The sequence below is a fragment of the Nerophis ophidion genome, linkage group LG11 (assembly GCF_033978795.1).
Source record: "Nerophis ophidion isolate RoL-2023_Sa linkage group LG11, RoL_Noph_v1.0, whole genome shotgun sequence".
Lineage (NCBI taxonomy): Eukaryota > Metazoa > Chordata > Actinopteri > Syngnathiformes > Syngnathidae > Nerophis > Nerophis ophidion.
This window is the reverse complement of record NC_084621.1, coordinates 52,969,678-52,995,887: the sequence shown is the minus strand read 5'-3', so window position 1 is coordinate 52,995,887 and position 26,210 is coordinate 52,969,678. Positions and strand designations below refer to the sequence as shown.

The window sequence follows — 26,210 nt, the reverse complement described above, 5'->3', positions numbered from 1 at the left end:
TCTGTTCTATAACTGGGGGAAAGTTTGAAAGCTTTGTTTATGGAATATTTGCTTTTAACTATTTTAGGGGTGACAAAGGGTATTACAGTATTATTCTTCATCAGATTTTTTTTCTGGATTTTTTTTATCATTTACAGGTTAATGGCTTTGCGGTATTTGATGACTTACTGTTCATTTGTCAGTTCTTGTCAGAACAACTGACTCCACCATCTTGAGAGGTCCACGTTTTCACCAAACAGTACAATTGTGTATGCCATAAAGGCGGCCCTGGGCTTTTTGTTGGCCTAAAAACAGTTTTGTTTGTGGCCTCATTTCGCTCTTTAATATTACTCAGCAAGCAGCCCAAGTTTTTAAACAAAGCTTAAGAGACAAACATTTTTGCTGCAAATTCCTACAAACACAAAATTGCTCCTAAATGTACTAAATCCATCGATTTATTAAAGTCAAATACGAACATAGCAACAAGATTAGTATCCCACACTTCTCTTTCGTAAAGCAGTTATGCACAGCAGACTTGGGCATCTACATCAACAATATGTTTTCCCTGAGTGGCTGCACAGTACAAAAAAAATATTTTAAACACATTCTTGCATTGGTATTTTAACCACTTGTTGACAAACAGAGAACACTGGAGTCCTAACTTGATTTGCATACCTCAAAGCACCACTTTAAGTCCTCTCCTTTTTTGCAGTTACCATTTTTTTTCTTCGTAATGTGATTAATCTAACTAAGGTGTTACTATAGCTTGTTTACTTGAGATTGATTGATACTTATATTTGTAGATTGCACAGTTCAGTACATATTCCGTACAATTGACCACTTAACACCCGAATACATTTTTTACTTGTTTAAGTCGGGGTCCACGTTAATCAATTCATGGCACAGATGCAGTCAGTCCTGTAGTTATATATCCAACTTATTTAGTTATACTAGTGGTGTTTCTCAAGGTTTCCTTTTAGAGTCCTCTCTTTTTCATCGTTTGGGCTATTCAACTGGTGGCCCGCGAGATCAGTCAAAAAAACATTTCAGCAGCAGATTCTTAAAACACAAGAGAGCCATCAAAGCGAAAATCTTTGACTTGCCTTTTTAACAAACACCAGAGCACTCCTGTAAATCTGACAAAAAAAAAATAGATGGAAATCAAATGTCTACTGTAGAGGACACTGCTTCTCCAGAATATACAAAATAAGACTAATAGTGAAGGGACAAGTTTGTCCCCTTCGGTTCTTAGTTTTCTGGATATGTGGCCCCTAAAACTATTTCAATCAATAAATCAATCAATGTTTATTTATATAGCCCTAAATCACAAATGTCTCAAAGGACTGTACAAACCACTACGACTACAACATCCCCGGAAGAACCCACATAAGGGCAAGGAAAACTCACACCCAGTGGGCAAGGAGAACTCACACCCAGTGGGACGCCAGTTACAATGATGACTATGACAACCTTGGAGAGGACCTCATATGCCCCCCCCCCCCCCCTCCTAGGGGACCGAAAGCAATGGATGTCGAGCGGGTCTAACATGATACTGTGAAAGTTCAATCCATTGTGGCTCCAACACAGCCGCGAGAGTTCAGTTCAAAGCGAATCCAAGACAGCAGCGAGAGTCCCGCCCACAGGAAACCATCCCAAGCGGAGTCGGATCAGCATCGTAGAGATGTACCCAACCGATACACAGGCGAGCGTTCATCCTGGGTCCTGACGAGCGGTCCATCCCTGGTCCTGACAAGCGGTCCATCCTGGGTCCCGACTCTGAACAGCCAGTACTTCATCTATGGCCATCGGACCGGACACCTCCACAAGGGAGGGGGGGACAGAGGAGAAAAAGAAAAGAAGCGGCAGATCAACTGGTCTAAAAAGGAGGTCTATTTAAAGGCTAGAGTATACAAATGAGTTTTAAGGTGAGACTTAAATGCTTCTACTGAGGTAGCATCTCGAACTGTTACCAGGAGGGCATTCCAGAGTACTGGACCCCGAACGGAAAAGGCTCTATAGCCCGCAGACTTTTTTTGGGCTTTAGGAATCACTAATAAGCCGGAGTCCTGTGAACGCAGATTTCTTGCCGGGACATATGGTACAATACAATCGGCAAGATAGGCTGGAGCTAGACCGTGTAGTTGATTTAGGTTGAATATCCCTGCACTAGGGGCTAGGGCTGACTGCAGCCTCATGAGTATTGTGTTTTTAAGGTCTAGCTATGAAAATATTCAATTTATAAAGAATAGTTCCTACTTCATGGATATTAATTTTCCACACCCAGGCCCAGAACAAATTAACAGTGATAAACAAGAGCTTACTGTGATACTCTCGGCAACCAGAAGTAGATTTGGATGTGGGACCCTGAGTGTGACCATAAAATACACGATTAACAAAACTGCAGTTCAAATATGTTTATATTTAGATGTGTGGAAATATTGTATTGTTAAAGATAGAAAAAAAATTGACAACTGTGATGTTAAATATCATGTGTTTATATTTCAGATAATGTCCAAAGTTTACACGAAAAGGTAAAAACACAGATTTAATAGGTGTTGGATATATCCTACCGCAGTGAAGTCAATTCAAAAATGTGATGCTGTTTCAGCTGTCATTGAAAATTAAACAAAACACAATATTTAGGCAAATTCTATGAAAAAAATATATATATATTCCAGTGTGGCTACAACATAACCTTCATTTGTACGGTTTTAGAAATGAGGCCATAATGAAAAATGATTTATGGCTGCTGTTCACTGACACCTTCAAACAAATCACACAAAACTTTAAAACATTTTTTCCAATAGACAAGTATATCTTTCCCGTAAAAAGTTATATTTGGCCTTAACTTCCACACACAACACATGCCAATACTCACTTCCTTACTCTCCTCCAATCACACGGTGACTTTACAGACATGTAACTCTTTGAACTTGCCAAATATTCAAGCGCACATAATGTTGCTGCAAAGCCAAAGAGAATCCATTACAACATATTGTTTTTTTACCTTTCTTTTGTAAAAATCAAATAAATGATTATGGCAACTTTTTTCATAGATCACCTATTGCGTACTCAAAATCAGGACTCTACTGTGTAGAAAACTGAACCAAATGCTTCTGCTTGGTGAAAATGGGACTTTTGTGGCTGATGCCAACATGGGTCCGAGTTTGATAGACACTAAAGGGTGATTGACAGCATTGTTTCCGCCGGCACCCGTGTTTATTCCCTACTGTGTATGTTGCACGGTGCAGAAGCTGTTTGTTTTGTTCCATTTGGCTTTAGAGTGTTCTTGCCAACTAATAAACAACTTTGTTTGTGGGAGCGGATTTAAATAACTCCAGGAAAATTGCAATTAACATCCGAAGAAATGAATATATCTCTTCTATATAGTCGCCTTGTATTGTTTGCATGTACATTGCACACTGTGGTTTGTAAATATGTTAGTTTTTTCTGCTGAGTGTAAAAGAAATGACAAAGGGAAACAGTAGCAGATGTCAGTGTGTTTAAATAATGTAAAATTGTCTCTTTTGTCTTCTTTTGGCTTAGTTATGATGTGTCCGAGTCTCGGCTCCTTCTCTCTGGACCATGGGAAATGGAAGCTAGTCAATGGGTCTACCTATGAGTATGGAACCAAAATAATTTTTACCTGCAACCCAGGATACTTCCGTGTTGGTCCTGCTCACATCCAGTGCTTGGCCAATGGGGCTTGGAGTTGGAGAAACGAAAGGCCTCGATGCAGAAGTAAGTGGAAAAATTGTATTGTGCTTACACAGGAATTAAAGTTAGAACTAAGTTAAAATAATTCATAGCAATAATTCAAAATGATGAATAGTCCTAAGGAAAATGCAACATTCATGAGTAGAAGCATGCAAATACAGATCCCCCTTATTGCACGCATGAGTTCATTCAATGGATTTTAATTTGAATGATTGTTAGATGAATGTTCACCCATTCTATTGCATTGACACAATGCATCATAATCCTGAGAAGATGAATGTGTTATTCTTGATTGGCAAGTCTATTATTCACTTTTTGTATCTGTGCAACATTCTAGCTGACATGTATTGTTTACAATGGATATAAGAAACCAGCTATTTGTTTTACTATCAACCATAACTGTGCTAATGGAAACATCTGAAGCTGGGATGACATGAAATAACAGTACAAGAATAAAGTCCAATTTTTTTCACATTCACAGAATTATACACCAATGTTTAATCAGAATTTTTTTATGCCATAGTAAGAAGTTGTATAAAGTTTATTGATTCCCTCTGAATGCCATCTTAGAATTCTATTAGACCTTTTCTCAGCACTGTTCTACTGCACTGCGGTATCACTTTCTTGTGTCTCTCTCATGGGTTCTCAATCATTTTGGGATCACAGAGCCACCATTTTCCAAGGACCCCCTTATAATCCTCATGTCCAATCAAAAACAATTCCAACCTAATATAATTTACGAACTTAATTGGTTAAGTGACGCAACTCTTAACTGACATCACTTCTATCTCAAATCAATGTTTTCTACTGAAATTAATTGAAATCAATTAAATTGGTGCTTTCCCCTCCCCTTCCCCCAAATAACACCATTTTAACATGTTATATGCCTTTTAAAAACAGAAGCAAGACTTTTAGATATTAATTATTGAATTAATAGCAATACACTAGAATGTAGTACAAACAACTACAGTAGTGCTGTATGAAGTATTGTAATATTAATGTACATCATTTACCTTGGAGAGCGGATTTCTACAGTCTGGTTCCGTCAAACACACCATCAGCAGCTTCTCCACATTTTCACAGATAAATGTCCGCTGTTTAGATATGTTTTTAAAAATCTTAGACCTACTCTATTTGAGTATGGTGCAGACCAGCAATTTTGAATTGCTTCGCCACGTTGACAACATTGATCATTTAGTTTTTTTTTAATTCAATGAATGTCATCACTTCTAAAGCACTGACTTTCACTCACATTCTTCCTTCCCTTACTTGTAAACATATCTATAGCTATAAACTCAGATTAGAAAGTAAGACCAGATGTTTTTGGAGGCTCTAATGGGATTCGTTTGCTACACCAACTAATGCTGATGCTTGTAACTCAAATTTATGCTTGCAAATTAAAGCATAACAATTAGCCGAGAGACAACTCTAATCTCAAAACTGTTGAGGTACCACTGTACAGTATTTCAACATGTTTTAAAGAAATGACTTTCAACTAAATAATTATTTAAATTTATATTTACAATTAACAAATTGTTGTTTTTTGGAATAAATGATGTGGTCAACGAGCCATGCATTTTCCTGTTTTTCTTTTAACTCTCTTCCATTTTTTTTCCTCTCTGCCTCTTTGCAGTCGTTTCATGCGGCGATCTTCTCTCTCCTCCTAATGGGAAGAAAATTGGAACTCAGACTACCTTTGGAGCATCAGCCATTTTCAGCTGTAACCTTGGATACGTTTTAACTGGATCCACAGTTAGAGAGTGTCTCCTGTCTGGACTTTGGAGTGGAACAGAGACTCAGTGCTTAGGTAAGCGGATGTTTTCGTAAACTGCAGAACCAAAGTCTCATCTTGGGTCAAAAACAGCCGAGGATTTTTAGCTGAGCCAAAATAGGCAGAAACAGCTGGGGAAACATGGATGACCAGTTATCGGTTCTTTTGCCAAGTGGTAGTGGTTGGTGGCTATACAGGATTTAAAAATATGTCCAGATTGCTGTAGTCCTGGATAACACGTGGGGAATCAACATTGGCCACCAAACAAACACAAATCAAAGCCTTGTAAAAAAACACACACCTGGCAAAAGATGCCCTGAAAATGTATCACTTTTTTTAACTACTCTGAGAGGCTTAAAGATTAAGTTTAATTTCAGCATGTTGGTAAATATCGCAAAACTGGTACAGACTCAGGTGAGTTAATTAATTTAGTTTCTGGTGCAGCTGTCAGCTGTGGACTTGCATCTTCTTAATTATTTAGTGTAACACAAATTAATGTACTGTATCTAAAAGTGGATCAATGATGATTTCAGTCTACATTTAAACCATTTTCTTTTGATCCAGATAATACTTTTTGGAAAAGTGTTTTGCTCCAGAGTCACTTTTACAACCTGTTTTGTGAGTCTGTCTTCAAAGACGTTCGTTTGTGGAGGCGTTCCCAGATTGCAAATGAAACCAGGCCCCACCATCTTCAATGTTTCAGAATGCATATTTTGAAACTGTACGCTGTTTAAATACGTATCTTGAGGTTGTTGCCTCAATTTGTTTTCTAGACACGGTCGAAAAAAAAAACTTCATAAACATTATATAGATTCACTGCTCACAACATCAGGTACACCTGCACGATCGCCGATCGATTCAAAATCTGCATAAAAATATGCTTTTTTCAGCATTTATCTTACTGTGTGTTGCACGTCTGTATCATTATGCACATGCCACAATTACATGAAACTATTACTTTACCCTACTTTTTTGGAGTTTTCTCATAGCTGGAGGCAGAGTGGGTGGAGCTCCTCCCTCTCCAGCTGAGAGCTTGACTTAAAATCTAAATAAGTATGTCTGACTCAATGATGTCACAACGTAGTCAGGCTGTAAAACCCTGCGAACAGAGGCATCCAAAACTGCATGCAAGCTCACGCCAAACCACATAAACCTTATGATTAAACACTTTGGCATTGATTAACACAAGTGTACTACATGTAGCATTCATAAGTAAGAAAATATTAATGCATCCTCATTCTTTATTCCGAATGACATGTTTACACATGCGTTCTCCCAATACCTCCACAACATAATTCATCTCTTTTGATATTTAACAATACAGCCGTTATTACCGTATGTGCCAGGCTTCAGAGCGCACCAGTATTTTAGCCGAACACATCAAATTTTAGAAAAAGTAAATATTTCTACATATATTAGCCGAAACAGACTATAAACTGCAGATAAATATCGGTACGAAACATTTAGCAAATGTGTATTTACATACCTTTAAATGTTTCCAAATGGTGCCTGTAACAAGGCGGTAAAATGGAAGTCACCATCACGGACCCACTAGCTGCAGAAGCTAACTCTCAAATCAGCTGAACAGACTCAATAACTCCACTGTGATGTTTTGGTGAAATTACAAAACTGAAATAATACAATAAAAATCCCACTGAGTTTAAAAAATACTAACAGACAAGTAAACATGTTTGCATATATATAGCTTGAATACATTACGATAGCACGTACAAATATGCCTGAAAACATTATTACAGACATCACTCATAGGACGGTTTAGTCAGTTCTCCCGTCCAAAGGCAAAACCTAGTAACTCAATTCTGGTCAAAACTGAGTTGATAATAATTTTGGAGTTCCCAGGTGATATGCTTTACATTAGTGTATGCGATATTGTAATTTGTTCCGTAAGTAAGCTGTTACACGCATGGCAGGACCTAGCAACTACCACATAACCGCGTAGATACAACAGAAAAACCTAGTATCTCAAGGGACCAATCGAAGCTTCTTTGTCAGTCTCCTTATTGTCTTTAATGAGACATTTGCACGAATGGGGGCCGACGGTCAACTTGATTATGTGATATTATGGCACGAGGGGATATTTGGAAGATTGGCCCAGGACGTTGCAAGCACCTTCATTAAATGTATTGTTCTTGATTCTTCCCCTTGCATACTCTTTTGGGCAGATAACTGTGGAGGTCAAAATAAAAACTGGACGCTGTACACGGCTCTTGCCCAATGTGCAAACGCAGAATGGGGCCCACCCGAGATTGTGATAAAATATCTGGAGAAAGGGAACACATTCATGAGAGCAGATTCAATCCATGGCTCAATCGGCAAGAAAATGAAAGCTCAAGAAAACATCTATATGTTTGATGACTTTGTAGATCTTTGTAAGACAGCATCAAGATAGATTGGTCTTCCCTTGTTTTCTCAAAATCAGCTAGAAGTGAGTTACTACGTTTTGCCTTTGGACGGGAGAGTTGTAGTCATATTGTAAAATTTCCAAAAAGTTCTTGGAGTTATGCATGAAGAAGGCTTTTGAGCAGACGTTATGGACGGTTGTATTTCTGGCTCAAAAGAAGAAACAGGAAATACAATTTCAAACTGCAGTGAGTAAACTTGTCCAAAAGATGGCGCTATAGTACAAACAATAACACACCTTTTCAGTGTCTCTGTCGGTGTTAAATGAAAATTATTTGTTGAACACAAAACATAATGGCCTTTAGGGAAGAAAATTCCATAAATTGGCCGCACCGTTTTATCAGCCGCAGGATACAAGGCGTGGGGTAAAAGTAGCTGCTTATAATACGGAAAATATGGTAAAGTGTGTGGTGTTTTTAACATCTGTTAATTGGAACTCTTTCTTTCTGCAGTTGGCCATTGCGGCACTCCTGAGCAGACTGTGAACGGGCAGGTAATAGGGGAGAATTTTGGGTATCGAGACACCGTGGTGTACCAGTGCAACTCTGGATTCAGACTCATTGGCTCTTCAGTCCGGATCTGCCAGCAGGACCACAATTGGTCTGGACAACTCCCAGTTTGTATCTGTGAGTACTTTGTCTCTCTGGCAGTCCAGTGGCTACTTAATTGCTTGAGGGGTTACGTCTATTGTGTTGTTCTGTATTTGTGCCAATGTTAAGAGAACAATAAACAATGACTGTGCATGTGTGCGTGTGCGTGTGCGTAGTTGTGTGTGCATATTTGGGATGAAAAGAAAACCATTTCCAAAGTCAAATTGCTGATGGTTGCAGTTGGTTGTAATTGCAATGTTTTTAAAACTATTTTATATGTACTATTGACGAGAAGTGGCTGTTTCATTTAACTGCTCCAAAGAAAACAAATCAATACAACTAAGAAAAAATGTATTTGAGTTTCTGGAATTATCCTCATAATGGGATTCACACATTAGTGAAAGACGCTTTTCACCTCACCACGATATCCTATGTTCATTCTTAATTCCCCTGCTGTACTCTGAAGCTAAATTCATGGTAATGGTATTCTTTTATGATAGGTGTCATTGAACACCTCCGATCGATCAGCGGTATTGACTTTCTTCTCTTCACCTCTACACATCCCTTCTCCATCCTACATATATCTAATATTTGTCTCCTCCAGCTGTCACGTGCGGCCACCCCGGCAGCCCCATCTACGGACGCACCGTCGGTGACGGCTATAACTACAATGACGTGGTGCGCTTTTCCTGTAATAAGGGCTACACCCTTGAGGGACCCTCTACAGCCCAGTGCCAGGCAAACCGCCAGTGGAGCCAGCAGCCTGCAACATGCAGAGGTGAGCTTTCCAGCTTGGGCACCTGATTGTATTTTGTGTGCATCAATGTGAACATTATTTGACCACTGCCCTAGGTACTGCTTTTGAGACCATCAATGGTATAGTGCCAAAACAACGCTAGGAAAAAGCATATACAATAGCTGACTCAATTAAACTGTTGTGCTTTAGGTCACCAACATTGCCTCAGTCAATACCAATAAAGTTATGAGACTATTGTTTATTACTTTGCAAAACCATTAGCAAGGGAATATATGTGGCTTTGTGTGCTGGTTTGTGTGTATGTCTGCAACACTTGCTTTTCTCACTCTCACAAATCAGCACAAAAAAAAACCTCTGCATTCACCTTGAAGCTTATTTGGTTTGACAGCTTTTCACAGGTCAAAGGTTTAAGGGGAAAAGGTCAGCAGATTGATTTTTTTTTTATAGTTTTATATGAGTGTTGCCAAATTGAAGAACCAGTACCCTCAACAGCAGGGGTTTCAGACATGCGGCTCGCGAGACGTTATTCTGTGGCCCCCGCCTTAATATGAAAGTTTAATGTTAGTGCGGCTCGCAAGTTTTATATGAATGGCCTTTAACAGCGTTGTGTGCGGAGCTGAAGGAATCCACCAATCACGGTGTGGTATATGGCTCTCGAGGGCGGAACATAGACGTCACTTTCATGATGCAAGCAGAGAAACGTTTCGCCGCTTTTCCACGAGACCCGCACGCGCTCTTCCTCGCTCGCTCGCTCGCTCGCCACGGCGTCTGTGTAACGGTCCGGGCCGGGGAGACGAGCGGTCCGGTATCTTCCGAAGCATTCCGCCGAAGGACCGAGCGACAATACAAAACTGTTGTGCACTGGACCCCAGTGCTGATACTCCAACAGAGAGAGTCTGGGCAAATCGGACGTGTAACATATTAGTCGTGATGTTAGCCCGTTTGGGCCTAATCATGCTACCGTAACTGTAAACTCCATAGCGTGCTCATAACCACATTCTAGCTGCCGACATAGCGACATACAACCTTAACCGGGGTTACCGCGCATGCTCGACACTACAGTTGCATGCTGGGTAGTGTATTTCTTATATTCAATAGCTCATAACATCACAGTAAAAGAGAAATCGAATTATTATTGTTATTACCTATGACTGATTTATGAACTTAATTCTTATTTTATTCATTTATGTTTTGATTTTGTTGAAAATAAAAATAAAGATATTTTAAAAATATATTTTTATTAAGAAATCTTTTCTTGCGGCCCAGCCTCACCCAGACTCTCTGCATCCAGTGGCCCCCAGGCAAATTGAGTTTGAGACCCCTGCTAAACAGTATCCTCACGTGCAAAATTATGGATTTAACTAAATTATTATTTAGGTTGCAAACAGGAATAATATACTTTTATTCAGATTTAAATTGAATACGATAGAACTGTAATTTCATGACATTCCAAATGATAACTTGCGTGTATTCCGGAATCGTGCCTTTATGTTTCAATGACAGTTTTTCATATTTAATAGATATATTATTACTATAACTTTTTCTGGTAGACATTCAATTTCATTTACAGCAAAAGGTTTCCATTGACAATGAAGAACAAATGTTGGGTGGCACAAGTCGGTTGGTAGAGCGACTGTACCAGCAACTTGAGGGTTCTGGGTTTGATCCCAGCTTCTGCCATCCTGCTGCTGTGGCCTTGGGCAAGACACTTCACCCACCTGCTCCGAGGGCCACCCGCACTGGTTTAAATGTAACTTAGATAATGGGGTTTACTATGTAAAGCAATTTGAGCCACTAGAGAAAAGCGCTATATAAATATAATTCACATCCACAATTCTTATGGGGTCCTGTGAAAAATAGATCATTTATTTTGATATACTAGTATAGACTATTATTTTTTTCAAATTTTGTAAAAATGTGAAAAGATACTTTCCAGAATGTTTTACTTTTATACTCAAAAATCAGGAAATGTATGTTTAATTTTAGTGTTTGTAAAGTATTTGTAGTAATAAAGCCAAAACCTTTATTAGACGTGGCAAATTCCAATTACTTGGCTACAAATCGTCTCTCCCCACTTCAAAATTCAAATGTTGTGGCTTCACTGAATGGTGAAAATTGACTGCGCCAAACGAGGGACGTCAGTGGGTAATTTTGCTGAACGTGTTTTTACTTACTGAAATCCAAATTTACATTTGTATACAACATCATGTAAGGTGGATCTATTTCAATTCAAATTCCCATTGCTTATTTATCATTATCCTAATTCTAAATTTGTAATTCCGCACAAACCTGCTAAGATGTATTAGTTTTTGGTGTCAGTTGAGTCGGATTTTACGAGGTTTGTCAGACTTAAATAATCACGACTTGACAAGATTAAAAATCAATTAGTAACAGACAGTTTCAAGTCGCACATCATTTTACTTGTCAGTATGTCGTGTAACAACGCGTAACGTAATAATTGCCCTTTACGTAATAACGCCACATTTAGTAATAACTTATTAAAAAGATACGACAATTTTACGTAAAAAACACTGCACGCCGAAAAAATTAATTAAAAAAGGATACAATTGTACCAATGTTGTTATATGACTGAGCTGGCAGGTTTTTTTGGCGTAAAATCTACAGATTTTTTTTTTGTTTTTTAGTGTGACATAAAATAATTCGTATTGAAAGAGCGCATGTCTTCAAACATTTCAGTGCACTGGTCATTTTCATGTCAGTAATTCCATATAACTTGGGAATTTGTGTTAGATGTACATATAAACAGAATACAATGATTTGCAAATCATTTTCAACCCATATTCAGTTGAATATGCTACAAAGACAACATATTTGATGTTCAAACTCATAAACGTTTTTTTTTTTTTTGCAAATAATAATTAACTGAAAATTTGATGGCAGCAACACGTGACAAAGAAGTTGGGAAAGGTGGCAATAAATACTGATAAAGTTGAGGAATGCCCATCAAACACTTATTTGGAAAACCCCACATGTGTGCAGGCTAATTGGGAACAGGTGGGTGCCATGATTGGGTATAAAAACAGCTTCCATTAAATGCTCAGTCTTTCACAAGAAAGAATGGGGCAAAATACACCCCTTTGTCCACAACTGCGTGAGCAAATAGTTAAACAGTCTAAGAACAAAGTTCCTCAAAGTGCAATTGCATGAAATTTAGGGATTTCAACATCTACGGTCCATAATCCACGCTGGTTTAAATGTAACTTAGATATTGGTTGTCACTATGTAAAGCGCTTTGAGTCAGTAGAGAAAAAGCGCTATATAAATATAGTTCACTTCACTTCAAAGGTTCAGAGAATCTGGAGAAATCCCTCCACGTAAACGGCATGCCCGGAAACCAACATTGAATGACCGTGACCTTCGATCCCTCAGACGGCACTGTATCAAAAACCGACATCAATCTCTAAAGGATATCACCACATGGGCTCAGGAACACTTCAGAAAACCACTGTCACTAAATACAGTTTGTCGCTAGATCAGGAAGTGCAAGTTAAAGCTCTACTATGCAAAGCAAAAGCCATTTATCAATCAATCAATTAATGTTTACTTATATAGCCCTAAATTACTAGTGTCTCAAAGGGCTGCACAAACCACAACACAAACCACTACGACATCCTCGGTAGGCCCACATAAAGGCAAGGAAAACTCACACCCAGTGGGATGTCGGTGACAATGATGACTATGAGAACCTTGGAGAGGACGAAAGCAATGGATGTCGAGCGGGTCTAACATGATACTGTGAAAGTTCAAACCATAGTGGATCCAACACAGCTGCGAGAGTCCAGTCCAAAGCGGAGTCAGCAGGAAACCATTCCAAGCGGAGGCGGATCAGCAGCACAGGGATGTCTCCATCCGATACACAGGCAAGCGGTTCATCCTGGGTCCCGAATCTGTGGTAAAATACGACAGCGGAGACCCAGGACTGCTGAACGACTGAAGCTCTACATAAAACAAGAATGGGAAACAATTCCACTTTCAAAGCTTCGACAATTAGTTTCCTGAGTTCCCAAACGTTTATTGAGTGTTTTTAAAAGAAAAGGTGATGTAACACAGTGGTGAACATGCCCTTTCCCAACTATGTTGGCACCTGTGGCAGCCATGAAATTCTAAGTTAATTATTATTTGCAAAATAAAAGTAAAGTTTATGAGTTTGAACATCAAATATCTTGTTTTTGTAATGCATTCAATGGAGTATGGGCTGGAAAGGATTTTCAAATCATTGTGGCGACTTGTCCAGGGTGTACCCTGCCTTCCGCCCGATTGTAGCTGAGATAGGGGCCAGCGCCCCCCGCGACCCCGAAAGGGAATAAGCGGTGGAAAATGGATGCATGTATTCCGTTTATATTTACATCCAACCAAGGGAGTAGCTTTGATTTTGAGATTGGTGGGGACACAAAAGTGCTCCAAGGCAGCACTCTGAAACTTTACTTTTTTTATTTTACACTAGCAATCATAATTTCACGTCATGCAGATGTTATAGGGTAAAGCAACTAAAATGAACGCAAAGGAGACAACTTGGAAGAGTTCTCATCTTTACTCTTTAGTGTAGGGCTGTAGTGCAACTGTGCATCATACCGTCAATTAACATAGCCTACTGTCCATCAACAACATCAGAAATACATTCATGCAATACAACATTGTAAATAAACATAAATGAACTGAATGAATGAAATAAGTTTATTTCGGTCATATAATCAATCAAATCAATCAACGATTTTGTTTGATCAGTTTTACAGTACATGTTATATGTATACAATTATGCACATTTACACACGAAAGAAAAGAAAAAGAATGACCAAAAAAGGAATAGGCTGAAGCCAAAGCTTATACTTGCCTATCCTATACCTTCACTGAAAATTAGATTGCCTGGGACATCAACGTAAAAAAAAAAAAAAAATCAATGGGATGAAAGTAATTGTTACTATATTTTATAATTTTCAATTATTTCACCTTTCAATGTTTTCTTAAACCTTACAAAAGAAGTGCATGTCTTCAGCTCATCACTGAGCTTGTTCCACCATTTAACTCCTAAAACTGTAATACATTTGTATTTTATATTTGTTCTCGCTTTACCCATATCAAAAATTTATATCCCCGTAAATTATAGTTTTCTCCTCTAAAATGAAATAGAAGGTTGTTGTTCTTTACTCGAAACATAATTTCCATTGTTTTTAAAAACACAATGTCTGAAAATTGTAATACATTTGAACTCATAAATAATGGATTGGTATGTTCATAGTAGCAGGCTTTGTGTATTATTCTAATGACCCTTTTTTGAAGTTTTATTATTGGGTCCATGTTTGTTTTATAAACATTTCCCCAAATTTCAACAGAATATGTTAAATATGGAAAAATAAAAGAATAATACAACATATGCAGGCATGTCTTATTCAGCATGTGTCTTACTTTATAAAGAATAGCAATAGATTTGGATATTTTTCCTTCATATATTCAATATGCGGTTTCCAACCCAGTTTATGATCAATTATTATCCCCAAGAATTTAGTTTCATATACTTTATCAATTTCCACTTGATTTAATTTTAATTTTGCTTCACTATTTGTGCTTGCACCACTAAACACCATATATTTAGTTTTCTTATCATTTAATGATAACTTATTAATATCAAACCATTTTTTTTAGCTGAATTAACTCAACCTCCATTATCCTCAACACTTCCTTCAAGTCTTCTCCTGAACAATATACATTTGTATCATCGGCAAAAATAATACATTTTAATTGATTACATACTGAACAAATATCATTTAGGTAGAGTATAAATAACTTAGGTCCCAATACCGAGCCTTGTGGAACCCCACAAGTTACTCTTCTTGGCTGTGATTTAATCTTATTAATTTCCACATATTGAGATCCGTTACTTAAATAACTACTTAACCACTGTTGCGAAACACCTCTTATGCAATATTTTTCCAGTTTCTGCAGAAGTAAGGATTGATCGATTGTGTCAAAAGCTTTACATAAGTCAATAAATACTCCAACGGGGTGTTGCTTTTTTTCTATTGCTGTAGCTATGTTTTCTACAAAGTCCATCACTGCTAGAGATGTAGATCGATTACTCCTGAAGCCATACTGATGGTCATTCAATAGCTCATGTTTGTCAATAAACTTATCAAGTCTATATACAAATAATTTCTCAAGAATTTTTGCAAATTGAGGTAGTAAGGACACAGGTCTGTAATTTGAGACCATATGTTTATCACCATTTTTATAAATTGGAATAACTTTTGCGATTTTCATTTTGTCAGGAAAAATTCCAGTTGATAAAGATTTATTGCATATATAAGTAAATGGCTTCAGGACACAATCCATCACTTCTTTAACAGGTGACATATCCACGTTGTTACCATCGACAGATTTTTTTATTTTTAAACTTTCTGACCACTTCTGACACATCACTTTCACAAACTCCACCAAGAAACATTGAATTGTTTATGTGAGATACAGGCTTTAACTTTTTCTCATGCTTCATTTTTAAATTAATATTTTTTGCCAAATTTGGGCCAAAATTCACAAAAAACTTATTGAATTCCTCATCTATTTCTTCTATATTTTCAATAATTGAGTTGTCATCTTTTACCAGATATCCTGTAAAATCCTTATTGCTAGATTTTTTAATCATAGTATTAAGCACATGCCAGGTTTCAATGATATTATTTTTATGTTTATGCAGCAATTGTTCATAATTGTTTTTTTTGTTGCAGCCTCATGATACATGTCAATCTGTTTTTATGCTTTTTATATTCGTCCTCATTTTGCTTTGTTCGATTCTTAATAAATTCCTTGTAAAGCCTTTTTTTTTTTTATATATACATGCTTTTACTAAACCCCTTGTTATCCATGGTTTCTCACTCTTTTTAGTATTTTGCTTATATTCTCTCAATGGACAATGATGGTCATAAAGTGTCAGAAATATATCCAGGAATGTATGGTATGCTTCATTATTATCCTCCACAAAAACATTTTGCCAATCTTGCTTTAAAAGATCAGCCTTGAATGCATTAAGTGCTTCTGCTCCCTCGCTAGCAACTAGCATGTAGGCTAGCATTTACAAGCAGAAGGAGTGACAGCGGGGACAGCCAATCACACGTAAGTTAGCTTGAAAGCGGCAACCAATCAGGGAGCGATATTTAGCTTAGAGGCGGGACTTCTAGCAGGGACCGACATTTAACCCTTTCTGTGCCATAATCATTGACTAAACATTACGGGCAGGGCTTGTATTGATAGTGACTACACAGTAGCGGCTGGATATTGGTAGGGACGTGTCCCTAGCGTCCCTACCCAATTCTACGCCCTTGCATCCAACACAATTTCCCAACTCATATGGAAACGGGGTTTGTACTTCATAGGCGTACCTTTTTGTCTCCAGTTTGCGATCCCATTCTCCATTATAGTGAATAAAGTTTGATTTAGGTTGGAACAATGAAACATTTTACTAGATTCTCAAAAGCAATTCTAATAAATATTAAATGTGTTGTGTTGCTTTAATAGTTTTTCTAATTCATGCATCAATTCATATTTTTTTTATTACATAATGCAGTGGTTTTCAAAATTTTTGGAGTCAAGGCACATTTTTCTTCATTGAAAAAATTCGGAGGCACACCACCAGCAGAAAACATTAAAAAATGAAACTCAGTAGGAGATATTGACAATGAAAAGTAATTGTTGCAATTGTTGGATATAAATTCCAACCATAACAAACCATGCATTACTAGAACTCTTGTCTCAAAGTACTGTCACGACATGTCACATCACGCCCTGACTTATTCGGGGTTTGTTTGGTGTTTTCCTGTGTGTAGTATTTTAGTTCTTGTCTTGTGCTCCTATTTTGGTGGCTTTTCCTGTTTTGTTGGTATTTTCCTGCAGCAGTTTCATGTCATCCTTTCAGCGCTATTCCCCGCACCTGCTTTGTGTAATCAATGAAGACTATTTCATTTGTGCAGACGCTATCCTTCTTTGTGTGGAAATTGTTGATTGCCATGTCATGTACAGAATGTACTTTGTAGACACTGTCTGTTTCATGCTGCATGTCTTTGCTGTCATCCAGCTTTCTGTTTTTGTTTACTTTGTAGCCAGTTCAGTTTTAGTTTCATTTTCCATAGCCATCCTTAAGCTTCAATGCCTTCTTAGGGTCACTCGCCTTTTGTTTACTTCTGGTTTATGCGTTAGATACGACGTTCACAAAGCAATTATGTATTTGCTGCCACCTACTGATATGAAAGAGTTTTACACGGTTACTCTGCCAAGCTCGAGGCAGCACAGACACTCAACATCGACACTTTATTTGCGGATTATAAATCCTGGTTTGCATAAAATATTTTTAACCAAAATAGGTGAAATTACATAATCTCCCATGGCACACAAGACTTTATCATGTGTGCTGTGGCACACCGGTTAAAAACACTGATATAATGCACCATATTGTTTCATTTGGTGTGTGCAGCGCCTGCATTTTGTAATAATTTTTGCAATATGTTATTACAACGTGTTCCAAAGTCTATTACAAAATGCGTTCAATATTTTTGTTACGAAATGTGGCAGATAATTACATAAATTGGCGTTCGAGTTTCTCGGTATAAACAATAAACAGCAAATGATATAAGTTTGTCTGAAGATATAGCAGTTGATACTATCATTTTATGACACATTCTCTGTGTATCTCAAAAATTTGCCGGCGACAAGCGAAGGAACGCGTCCCCAGAGCAATGTAGCGTCCTTTCCGGGCAAAAGCGGACTACGCCCTGGACTGCTGGCGAATATACTACAGGGGCACATACAGACAACCATTTACTCCACATTAACGCAGTCACTGAGTGAGGACTGAACCCACGTTACCTGCACGGAGGTCATGCACATAGCAGCCTTATTGCTGCTAAAGTGAGAACACAACTCATTCTTAATGAATAATCCCAAATCATTTGTGAAGCGAAATGAAGTCACCCTATAAGGCAATGGTTCTTAAATGGGGGTACGCCTACCCCTGGGGGTACTTGAAAGTATGCTAAGGGGTACGTGAGAATTTTTTTAAATATCCTAAAAATAGCAAAAATTCAAAAATCCTTTATAAAAATATTTATTTAATAATACTTCAACAAAATATGAATGTAAGTTCATAAACTCTGAAAAGAAATACAACAATGCAACATTCAGTGTTGACAGCTAGATTTTTTGTGGACATGTTCCATAAATATTGATGTTAAAGATTTCTTTTTTTATGAAGAAATGTTTAGAATTAAGTTCATGAATTCAGATGGATCTCTATTACAATCCCCTAAGAGGGCACTTTAAGTTGATGATTACTTCTATGTATAGAAATCTTTATTTATAATTGAATCACTTGTTTATTTTTCAACAAGTTTTTTTTTTGTTATTTTTATATCTTTTTTTCCAAATAGTTCAAGAAAGATCACTACAAAAGAGCAATATTTTGCACTGTTATACAATTTAATAAATCAGAAACTGATGACATAGTGCTGTATTTTACTTCTTTATCTCTTTTTTTCAACCAAAAATGCTTTGCTCTGATTAGGGGGTACTTCAATTTAAAAAAATGTTCACAGGGGGTACATCACTGAAAAAAGGTTGAGAACCAGTGCTATAAGGGACGTGATTAAGTTTTTTTTCAGTTTTCATCAGCCCATGTCCTCATCAGCCCTTTTGTCACCCTCATGACTCTCAATTGTACCCGTTAGATTTTATTTGGGTTATCTTATTTTCTTCTTGGCTCCTCCTTTGTTCGTGATCACCACAACAATGTTGGTCATTGTGCAGTTATCCTCACTTTTTTGGCCTTATCTGTGCCTTTTTTCTATTTACCCCTTTTTTTTTTGTCGAGTGTCTTCAGTCCCTGAGGTCAGATTGCCTGCTTGTACCTTTGTGTTATTCATTTAATTTAAGTTTCTGAGAGCCTGCCAGCTTTCATGCTGCTGCCGCCTGCCTCTATTTATCATATCGTTTCCGTGACCCGTTTACCTGTGTCATATTTATTGCAGCGCGTATAAAAGTTAATGTGCGGTAACTTGAGACTAAGGGTAACTTTTTAGAGCAAATCTGAAATGGTTTCCTCTGCAGTCCAAACATTTTGAGAGTTTGCCATCAGATGGAAGAAAAAAAAAAAAAAGGTTTGATGAGTATATAAATGAGTATATAAAGACAGACCTGGAGAAAAAAAACCTGAAGCCATATTCGCTGTCATTATGCCTTTTGCTTTGTCAAAATATGTTTTTTCGTTGCTATAATTACTCACACTCAACTAGCTCTGCAGTACATTTGCATTATTGATGCAATTTGATGGTGCTCTGAACTTACGCTCACCCTCGTCGTCTTTCAGCGCTCTGACAAACCTTGTCAGCAATGTTGTTTTGAAGATTTAGCTTCTCTGATAACAGATGCTTGTGAATTTGTGACATTTGATTCGCCTCTTTTGTTTCCTCGGCTGTGCTTAATATAGCCTGGAAATAGTTGTCACTGCAGAAAAAGTGTTAGCTCTGATCACATGACATATATTTTTGTTTTAGTCATGCGAACAAGTGGCAATTATGCAAATGATGCCTCAACTGAAACGGGGTGATTATGATTAGAAAAGTGCCTTGTGTTTATTTATGTTTTTATTGTGTTAACTGTTACGCATCTGACAGCGGGCTCGTTGCCTAGCACTCTCGCCTCTCAATCAGTGGACCCCAGTTTGAGCCCAGAGCAGGACAAAACATGTTGTTGAGGGACGGCGTGGCGCAGTGGGAGAGTGGCCGTGCGCAACCCGAGGGTCCCTGGTTCAAATCCCACCTAGTACCAACCTTGTCACGTCCGTTGTGTCCTGAGCAAGACACTTCACCCCTTGCTCCTGATGGGTGCTGGTTAGCGCCTTGCATGGCAGCTCCCTCCATCAGTGTGTGAATGTGTGTGTGAATGGGTAAATGTGGAAGTAGTGTCAAAGCGCTTTGAGTACCTTCAAGGTAGAAAAGCGCTATACAAGTACAACCCATTTATCATTTATTTGTGTACACCACTCTAAAGATAAGTGCTTACAACGTGACTCCAAGATGCAGAGACTGAAGGGGAAGTGCAGCTAAAAATGTGTTTAAGAAGGAATGCAGCATGGAGGTGCAAAGTATATACAGTGGGGCAAAAAAGTATTTAGTCAGCCACCGATTGTGCAAGTTCTCCCACTTAAAATGATGACAGAGGTCTGTAATTTTCATCATAGGTACACTTCAACTGTGAGAGACAGAATGTGAAAAAAAATCCAGGAATTCACATTGTAGGAATTACAAATAATTTATTTGTAAATTATGATGGAAAATAAGTATTTGGTCAACCATTCGAAGCTCTCACTGATGGAAGGAGGTTTTGGCTCAAAATCTCACGATACATGGCCCCATTCATTCTTTCCTTAACACGGATCAATCGTCCTGACCCGTAAGCAGAAAAACAGCCCCAAAGCATGATTTTTACTCCCCAATGCTTCACAGTAGGTATGGTATTCTTGAGATGCAACTCAGTATTCTTCTTCCTCCAAACACGACGAGTTGAGTTTATACCAAAATGGATACATGGCTGATACAGCAGAGAATTGGGAGAATGTCATGTGGTCAGATGAAACCAAAATAAAACTTTTTGGTATAAACTCAACTCGTCGTGTTTGGAGGAAGAAGAATACTGAGTTGCATCCTGAAAACACCATACCTACTGTGAAGCATGAGGGGGGAAACATCATGCTTTGGGGCTGTTTTTATGCTAAGGGGATAGGACGATTGATCCGTGTTAAGGAAAGAATGAATGGAGCTATGTATCAAGTGATTTTGAGCCAAAACCTCCTTCCATTAGTGAGAGCTTTGAATGGTTGACCAAATACTTATTTTCCACCATAATTTACAAAATAAATTCTTTAAAATTCCTACAATGTGAATTCTTGGATACTTTTAACATTCTGTTAAAATATACCTATGATGAAAATTACAGACCTCTGTCATCATTTTAAGTGGGAGAACTTGCACAATCGGCGGCTGACTAAATACTTTTTTGCCCCACTGTACAATAAGAAAGAAAGGACGCACAATTGCCAATTAGCTCGGACTGTATGAAATCATTATTGTAGCAAAATTATTTGACTTACTCCGTTTTTCTCCACTGATTTCTTTAATTCTATGAATACTGTCCACTTTTTTTTCAGGACTGCCCTTCACTCCCACTTTCTTTCCTCCCATACTCAAAAAAACAAAGTTATGTAGCTCTTTGGCTATAAGGTAATGGCAGCGAGTAAGACCAGGTGTTTTGGTGTTCACTGTGACATTTGCGACGCCAACTAATAGCGAGGATGCTTGGAACACACATTTTTGCTTGCAACGTAAAGCACAAAATTAGCCAAGAAACAGCGCTTATCTAAAAATACTCTCAAATTGGGGCACTCTGAAGTTGAAATTCCAATGTAATAACAAGATTGTATGTGGATTATGCTATCCTGCTTACTATATAGCTGGCAAACAGTCCATAAGTGTTAAAATACGACTGCTGTAGGACCATAAATGCAACACTTAATCAACAGCAATTTTCCTATTTTAACCTAAAATCAATTTGTTGTACACAATGTAATGTTGCTGTTTAATAACAAATCAGCAACTGTCCAACTTATTTGTCTTTTGCTGTCCCATACAGTGGTGAACTGCACAGATCCCGGCATTCCTGCCAATTCCATCCGTGAAAGCAAGATTGAACACGGCAACTTTACATTTGGCAGCGTGGTGTTCTACGACTGTAACTCTGGATATTACCTGTTTGGCTCCTCGGTCCTCACCTGCCAACCAGCGGGTCATTGGGACAAACCTCTGCCAGAATGCATCGGTACAGTTATTATTTTATCGTGCAACATAGGATTTCTCTCTCTAGGCTTGTTAGTTTCATCCTCTCTTCTCCATCCTTTACAAATGTTGTTTGTCCTTCTTTTTTACAGCTTTAATAGCACAGGTTAATAAAATGTGTCTGGGGGCTTTTTCTGAGATCTCTATGCCCCAGTAGCTTATTATTATGTTGTGTGGTACATAATCAATAGAATGTGTCGTAGGATGCTACAAGCTACAGCAAATCTTCTCTAAAAATGAGCCACTTGAGTTTGAACTACAACTTTTATGAGCTACTGCATATGAGGTTGTAATGTTGTTTCCAAACACCCAGCCCATTGTGCACAGTACTTACTGAAATGACTTCACATTTCTTCTCATGACACAGAAGGTAATTTTATGAAACAACAATGCAACACGTTTGGACCTAATGCTTGTTCGGGAATAACAGCAGTCAATTAGTTTTTTGGGAAAGACTTTGAATTTGATTGTGCTCAGTTGGGATCAATAGACACAAAGAAAATAATGATTATTGCATTATCAAATTGTGGATCATAACCATGAAAATCGAGGGAACACTGTACTTTAAATGCGTGTGGTCTTTGAGAAGCTGACATTTTAATAGAAACATCATACACTGTATGTCAATAAATATCATTTGTTAACTGTTAATTATCTCTAGTACCTTTTACGATTCATTAGATTCAGCACCAATTCTCGGTACCTGAGAATTGATACCAATATTCGACAGTACCAATTTTCGGAACCTTTTTTATTAATTGTTTGATAATAAAACCTATCGTTTTAATGTAAGATTTAAACGAGCTGTTTTCTTACTATATTTTTAAGTCTCATTTGCAAGTATTTTATGGTAGTCTCTGCATGTTGTTGCAATACCAAGACATTAGAGGACAGTAGTTTAGAGACTACTTTGTGTTGCCTCGCTAGGAAGTAGTCTTTGCTATAAAGCTAAACGATTGTATTGTCTTATGTTGCAGCCTACAAAGTATTTGTACTGCAAGAAGTGTACTTATTACACACCAGCTGTTTGATCACAACGTGCATCTTGGTTATAGTTTTTATGATCAAATTTGGAGGTGTTGAAATTGCAGTGTACAATCGCTAATGCTAATCAGTGGCAAGTACTGCATATAACAAAGCCAATTAGTATCAAAGTATTGCAGTTTGGAAAGGTGGGGCTTTACGGTCAAGTCTTTTCTATCAGGCATACTTGCTTTGGTGGCATGGACAATTGCAACATTACGTAGAGGCAATCTGGCTGAGTCCGCTGAGAGGTCTGCCTGAGTGCTTGTTTCCCCACCAAGTATTCACGCCGGCGTTTAGTCTGCAACTGGACGTAGCGTCACTACCAACAAAGCTATGGAAATATGGCGCAGCTACATTTTACGTGAATTTATGCCTGAAATTTGGTCGATGCCTATAACAATACAGCATTCGCTACCCATCACAAATTACTACACTAAATATTAAAAGTGATGAGTGTTTTGCAAAATGAACATTTCAGCAGCTATGGATACAATTCTACAAATTCAAATACCAAACCAGGTAATACTTGTTTTGGTGAAAAAAATAATTCAGTATTTTGAAACATTTGTCTGTCAGTGTTTCATCTTTATTATACTGTATTACTATAATGAACTTTACAGACTATTATTGTGATATGTTTACATTATAGACTAAATACTATTTCATACTAATTCATACTTTTCGATATGATCATTTACTTATAAATGAACGCTTTCTATTTTCTTGCCCTCAATACAACAGTTGGAAATAATGTCAGTAAAATAAGAGGCTGTGTGGATATTTATTTTGTGGAGTGTATTGAGCTGAGGTAATACCAATTCCACCATTCATTTGTTTTTTCATTGATATTCTTATTTCCCTCTTTCTCTTGGTCATGCAGAAGTGAACTGCGGCCACCCAGGTAGTCCTCCACACGCAGCGATGATTGGGGAAAAGTTCACCTTTGGTTCTTCAGTCCGGTATTCCTGCTCTGATGATCGCCAGCTCATAGGAGACTCATCACTCACTTGTCAGCTTAATGGTCATTGGAGTAGCCCACTGCCCCACTGCTCAGGTACACACTCACACACACGCACACATACACACACACACACACACACGTCTTTTTTTCCATACTGTCTTTCTTTGACTCTGATATAAAAGTCATCAACATACGGCCATTGGTGCATTGTAGTTCAAAATAATTGCTTTTTGGGGGGGGGGTTATTTCGACATACATATTATGTATTTTGTAAACACCAGATGCATAGACCTGCACCGCTCAAAATCAAACAGCCCAAGTCTCAAAAATGCCATATCATATTAGACAAACTTGCTTTTTTACATAGTTCAATTTGTTAAAAACAAAATAAACTGAGAACATTAGTCATTAACCTGGCCACTTAGACCTGAATTTAGAATTATACTCAAAATCAGATATTAGATTATACGCTGATCCATTTTGAAGACTGGGTCCTGTACTCCATCCATCCATTTCTACCGCGTGTCCCTTTTGGGGTCACGGGAAGTGCTGGAGCCAATCTCAGCTGCATTCGGGCGGAAGGCGGGGTACACCCTGGACAAGACGCCACCACATCACAGGGCCAACACAGATAGATAACATTCACACTCACATTCACACACCAAGGCCCATTTAGTGTTGCCAGTCAACCTATCCCCAGGTGCATGTCTTTGGAGGCGGTAGGAAGTAGGAGTACCCGGAGGGAACCCACACAGTCACGGGGAGAACATGCAAACTCTACACACAAAGATCCCGAGCCCGGGATTGAACTCACGACCTTTGTATTGTGAGGCACATGCACTAACCCCTCTTCCACCGTGCTGCCTAAATGTGCAAGTATTAAAGTTAAAGTACCAATGATTGTCACACACACACTAGGTGCGGTGAAATTATCCTCTGCATTTGACCCATCCACCTTGATCACCTCCTGGGAGGTGAGGGGAGCAGTGAGCAGCAGCAGTGGCCGCGCCCGGGAATCATTTTTGGTGATTTAACCCACAATTTCAACCCTTGATGTTGAGTGCCAAGCAGGGAGGTAATGGGTCCCATTTTTATAGTCTTTGGTATGAGTCGGCCGGGGGTTTGAACTCACGACCTACCGATCTCAGTGCGGACACAAAGCAATACAAATTTAACTTGTTAAAGCACATGTCTGAAATATTTGCAGCACATATGCACACACCGCTTTGCCCACAACAAAAAACACGGCATCATTTGTTTTACTTTTAATTGCTAATCTAAAGTGTTGTGGTTGTTCTGTTACGTCATTAAGTACAATGAGCCATCTCAGCTCGTCGTAGTTCTTTGAGAAACTTGTGACCAAAAGTATCCCATTTAATTGCAATCAATGACTTTGACAAAATGTACTCATGAAGTAATTCATGAGATGTTACTAAAAGTAAAGCTAAGGCACTATTCCTAGCACTGGGTACCATCCTAGATCCCACCTGAAAATTGCACTTTGCTACTTTACCATGCTTGTGGCTTAGTGCATATTTTTAATAGCAACCAAGCTTTATTCCTGATTAGTGAGTGAGAAAGGTTAGAATATGTAATACACTGTCCCAGGAGTGTGGCAGCTCTGGCCCTAAAAGACATTTGGATAATGTTTTTGTCTAAAGTTCAGACAAATTATAGACCAGTACTGTTCATAGCTGACTGAACACATTTACTGGACCCAAACTATTCCCCTGTGGAGCTATTACAGATTTTTTTTGAAACTGTACCTTTGTGCCAAAATAATGGGCCATTACTGTCCACAAGGTCCTGTCGGACAAAAAAAAAAAAAAACATTTCAGATTTTCCCACATTAGACCCGACTCACTGGTGGACTATTTGATGTGTCTGCAGAAAGCCAAAAGTGGAAAATACTTGAGACAATGACACTCGCTCATCTGTCTTCTTCCATTCAGGGAACTTATGACCTCATTGCGTAAATGCAAACTTTACCACAGACTTTATGGAAATCCAGGCAGTAGCAAGAAACGATTTTTCTTGCAAGGTTTTTTTCTAAGTGAAATAAAGTACCCCCCGCACCCCCCTCCTAGTCACTCCAGCA

General features: G+C 38.2%; 1 protein-coding gene across 2 annotated transcripts in view; it reads left to right on the top strand.

Annotated features, from left to right (window-relative positions):
* The window catches only part of LOC133562239 (CUB and sushi domain-containing protein 3-like), a 673,567-nt gene that overhangs the window by 513,535 nt on the left and 133,822 nt on the right, over positions 1 to 26,210 (top strand). For both annotated transcript variants that reach the window (XM_061916244.1, XM_061916243.1), the window contains exons 51-56: positions 3,526 to 3,720; positions 5,330 to 5,503; positions 8,341 to 8,514; positions 9,083 to 9,256; positions 21,923 to 22,108; positions 24,032 to 24,205. In XM_061916244.1, the coding sequence (XP_061772228.1) occupies positions 3,526 to 3,720; positions 5,330 to 5,503; positions 8,341 to 8,514; positions 9,083 to 9,256; positions 21,923 to 22,108; positions 24,032 to 24,205 (1,077 nt within the window). The remainder of the gene's footprint in view (positions 1 to 3,525; positions 3,721 to 5,329; positions 5,504 to 8,340; positions 8,515 to 9,082; positions 9,257 to 21,922; positions 22,109 to 24,031; positions 24,206 to 26,210) is intronic.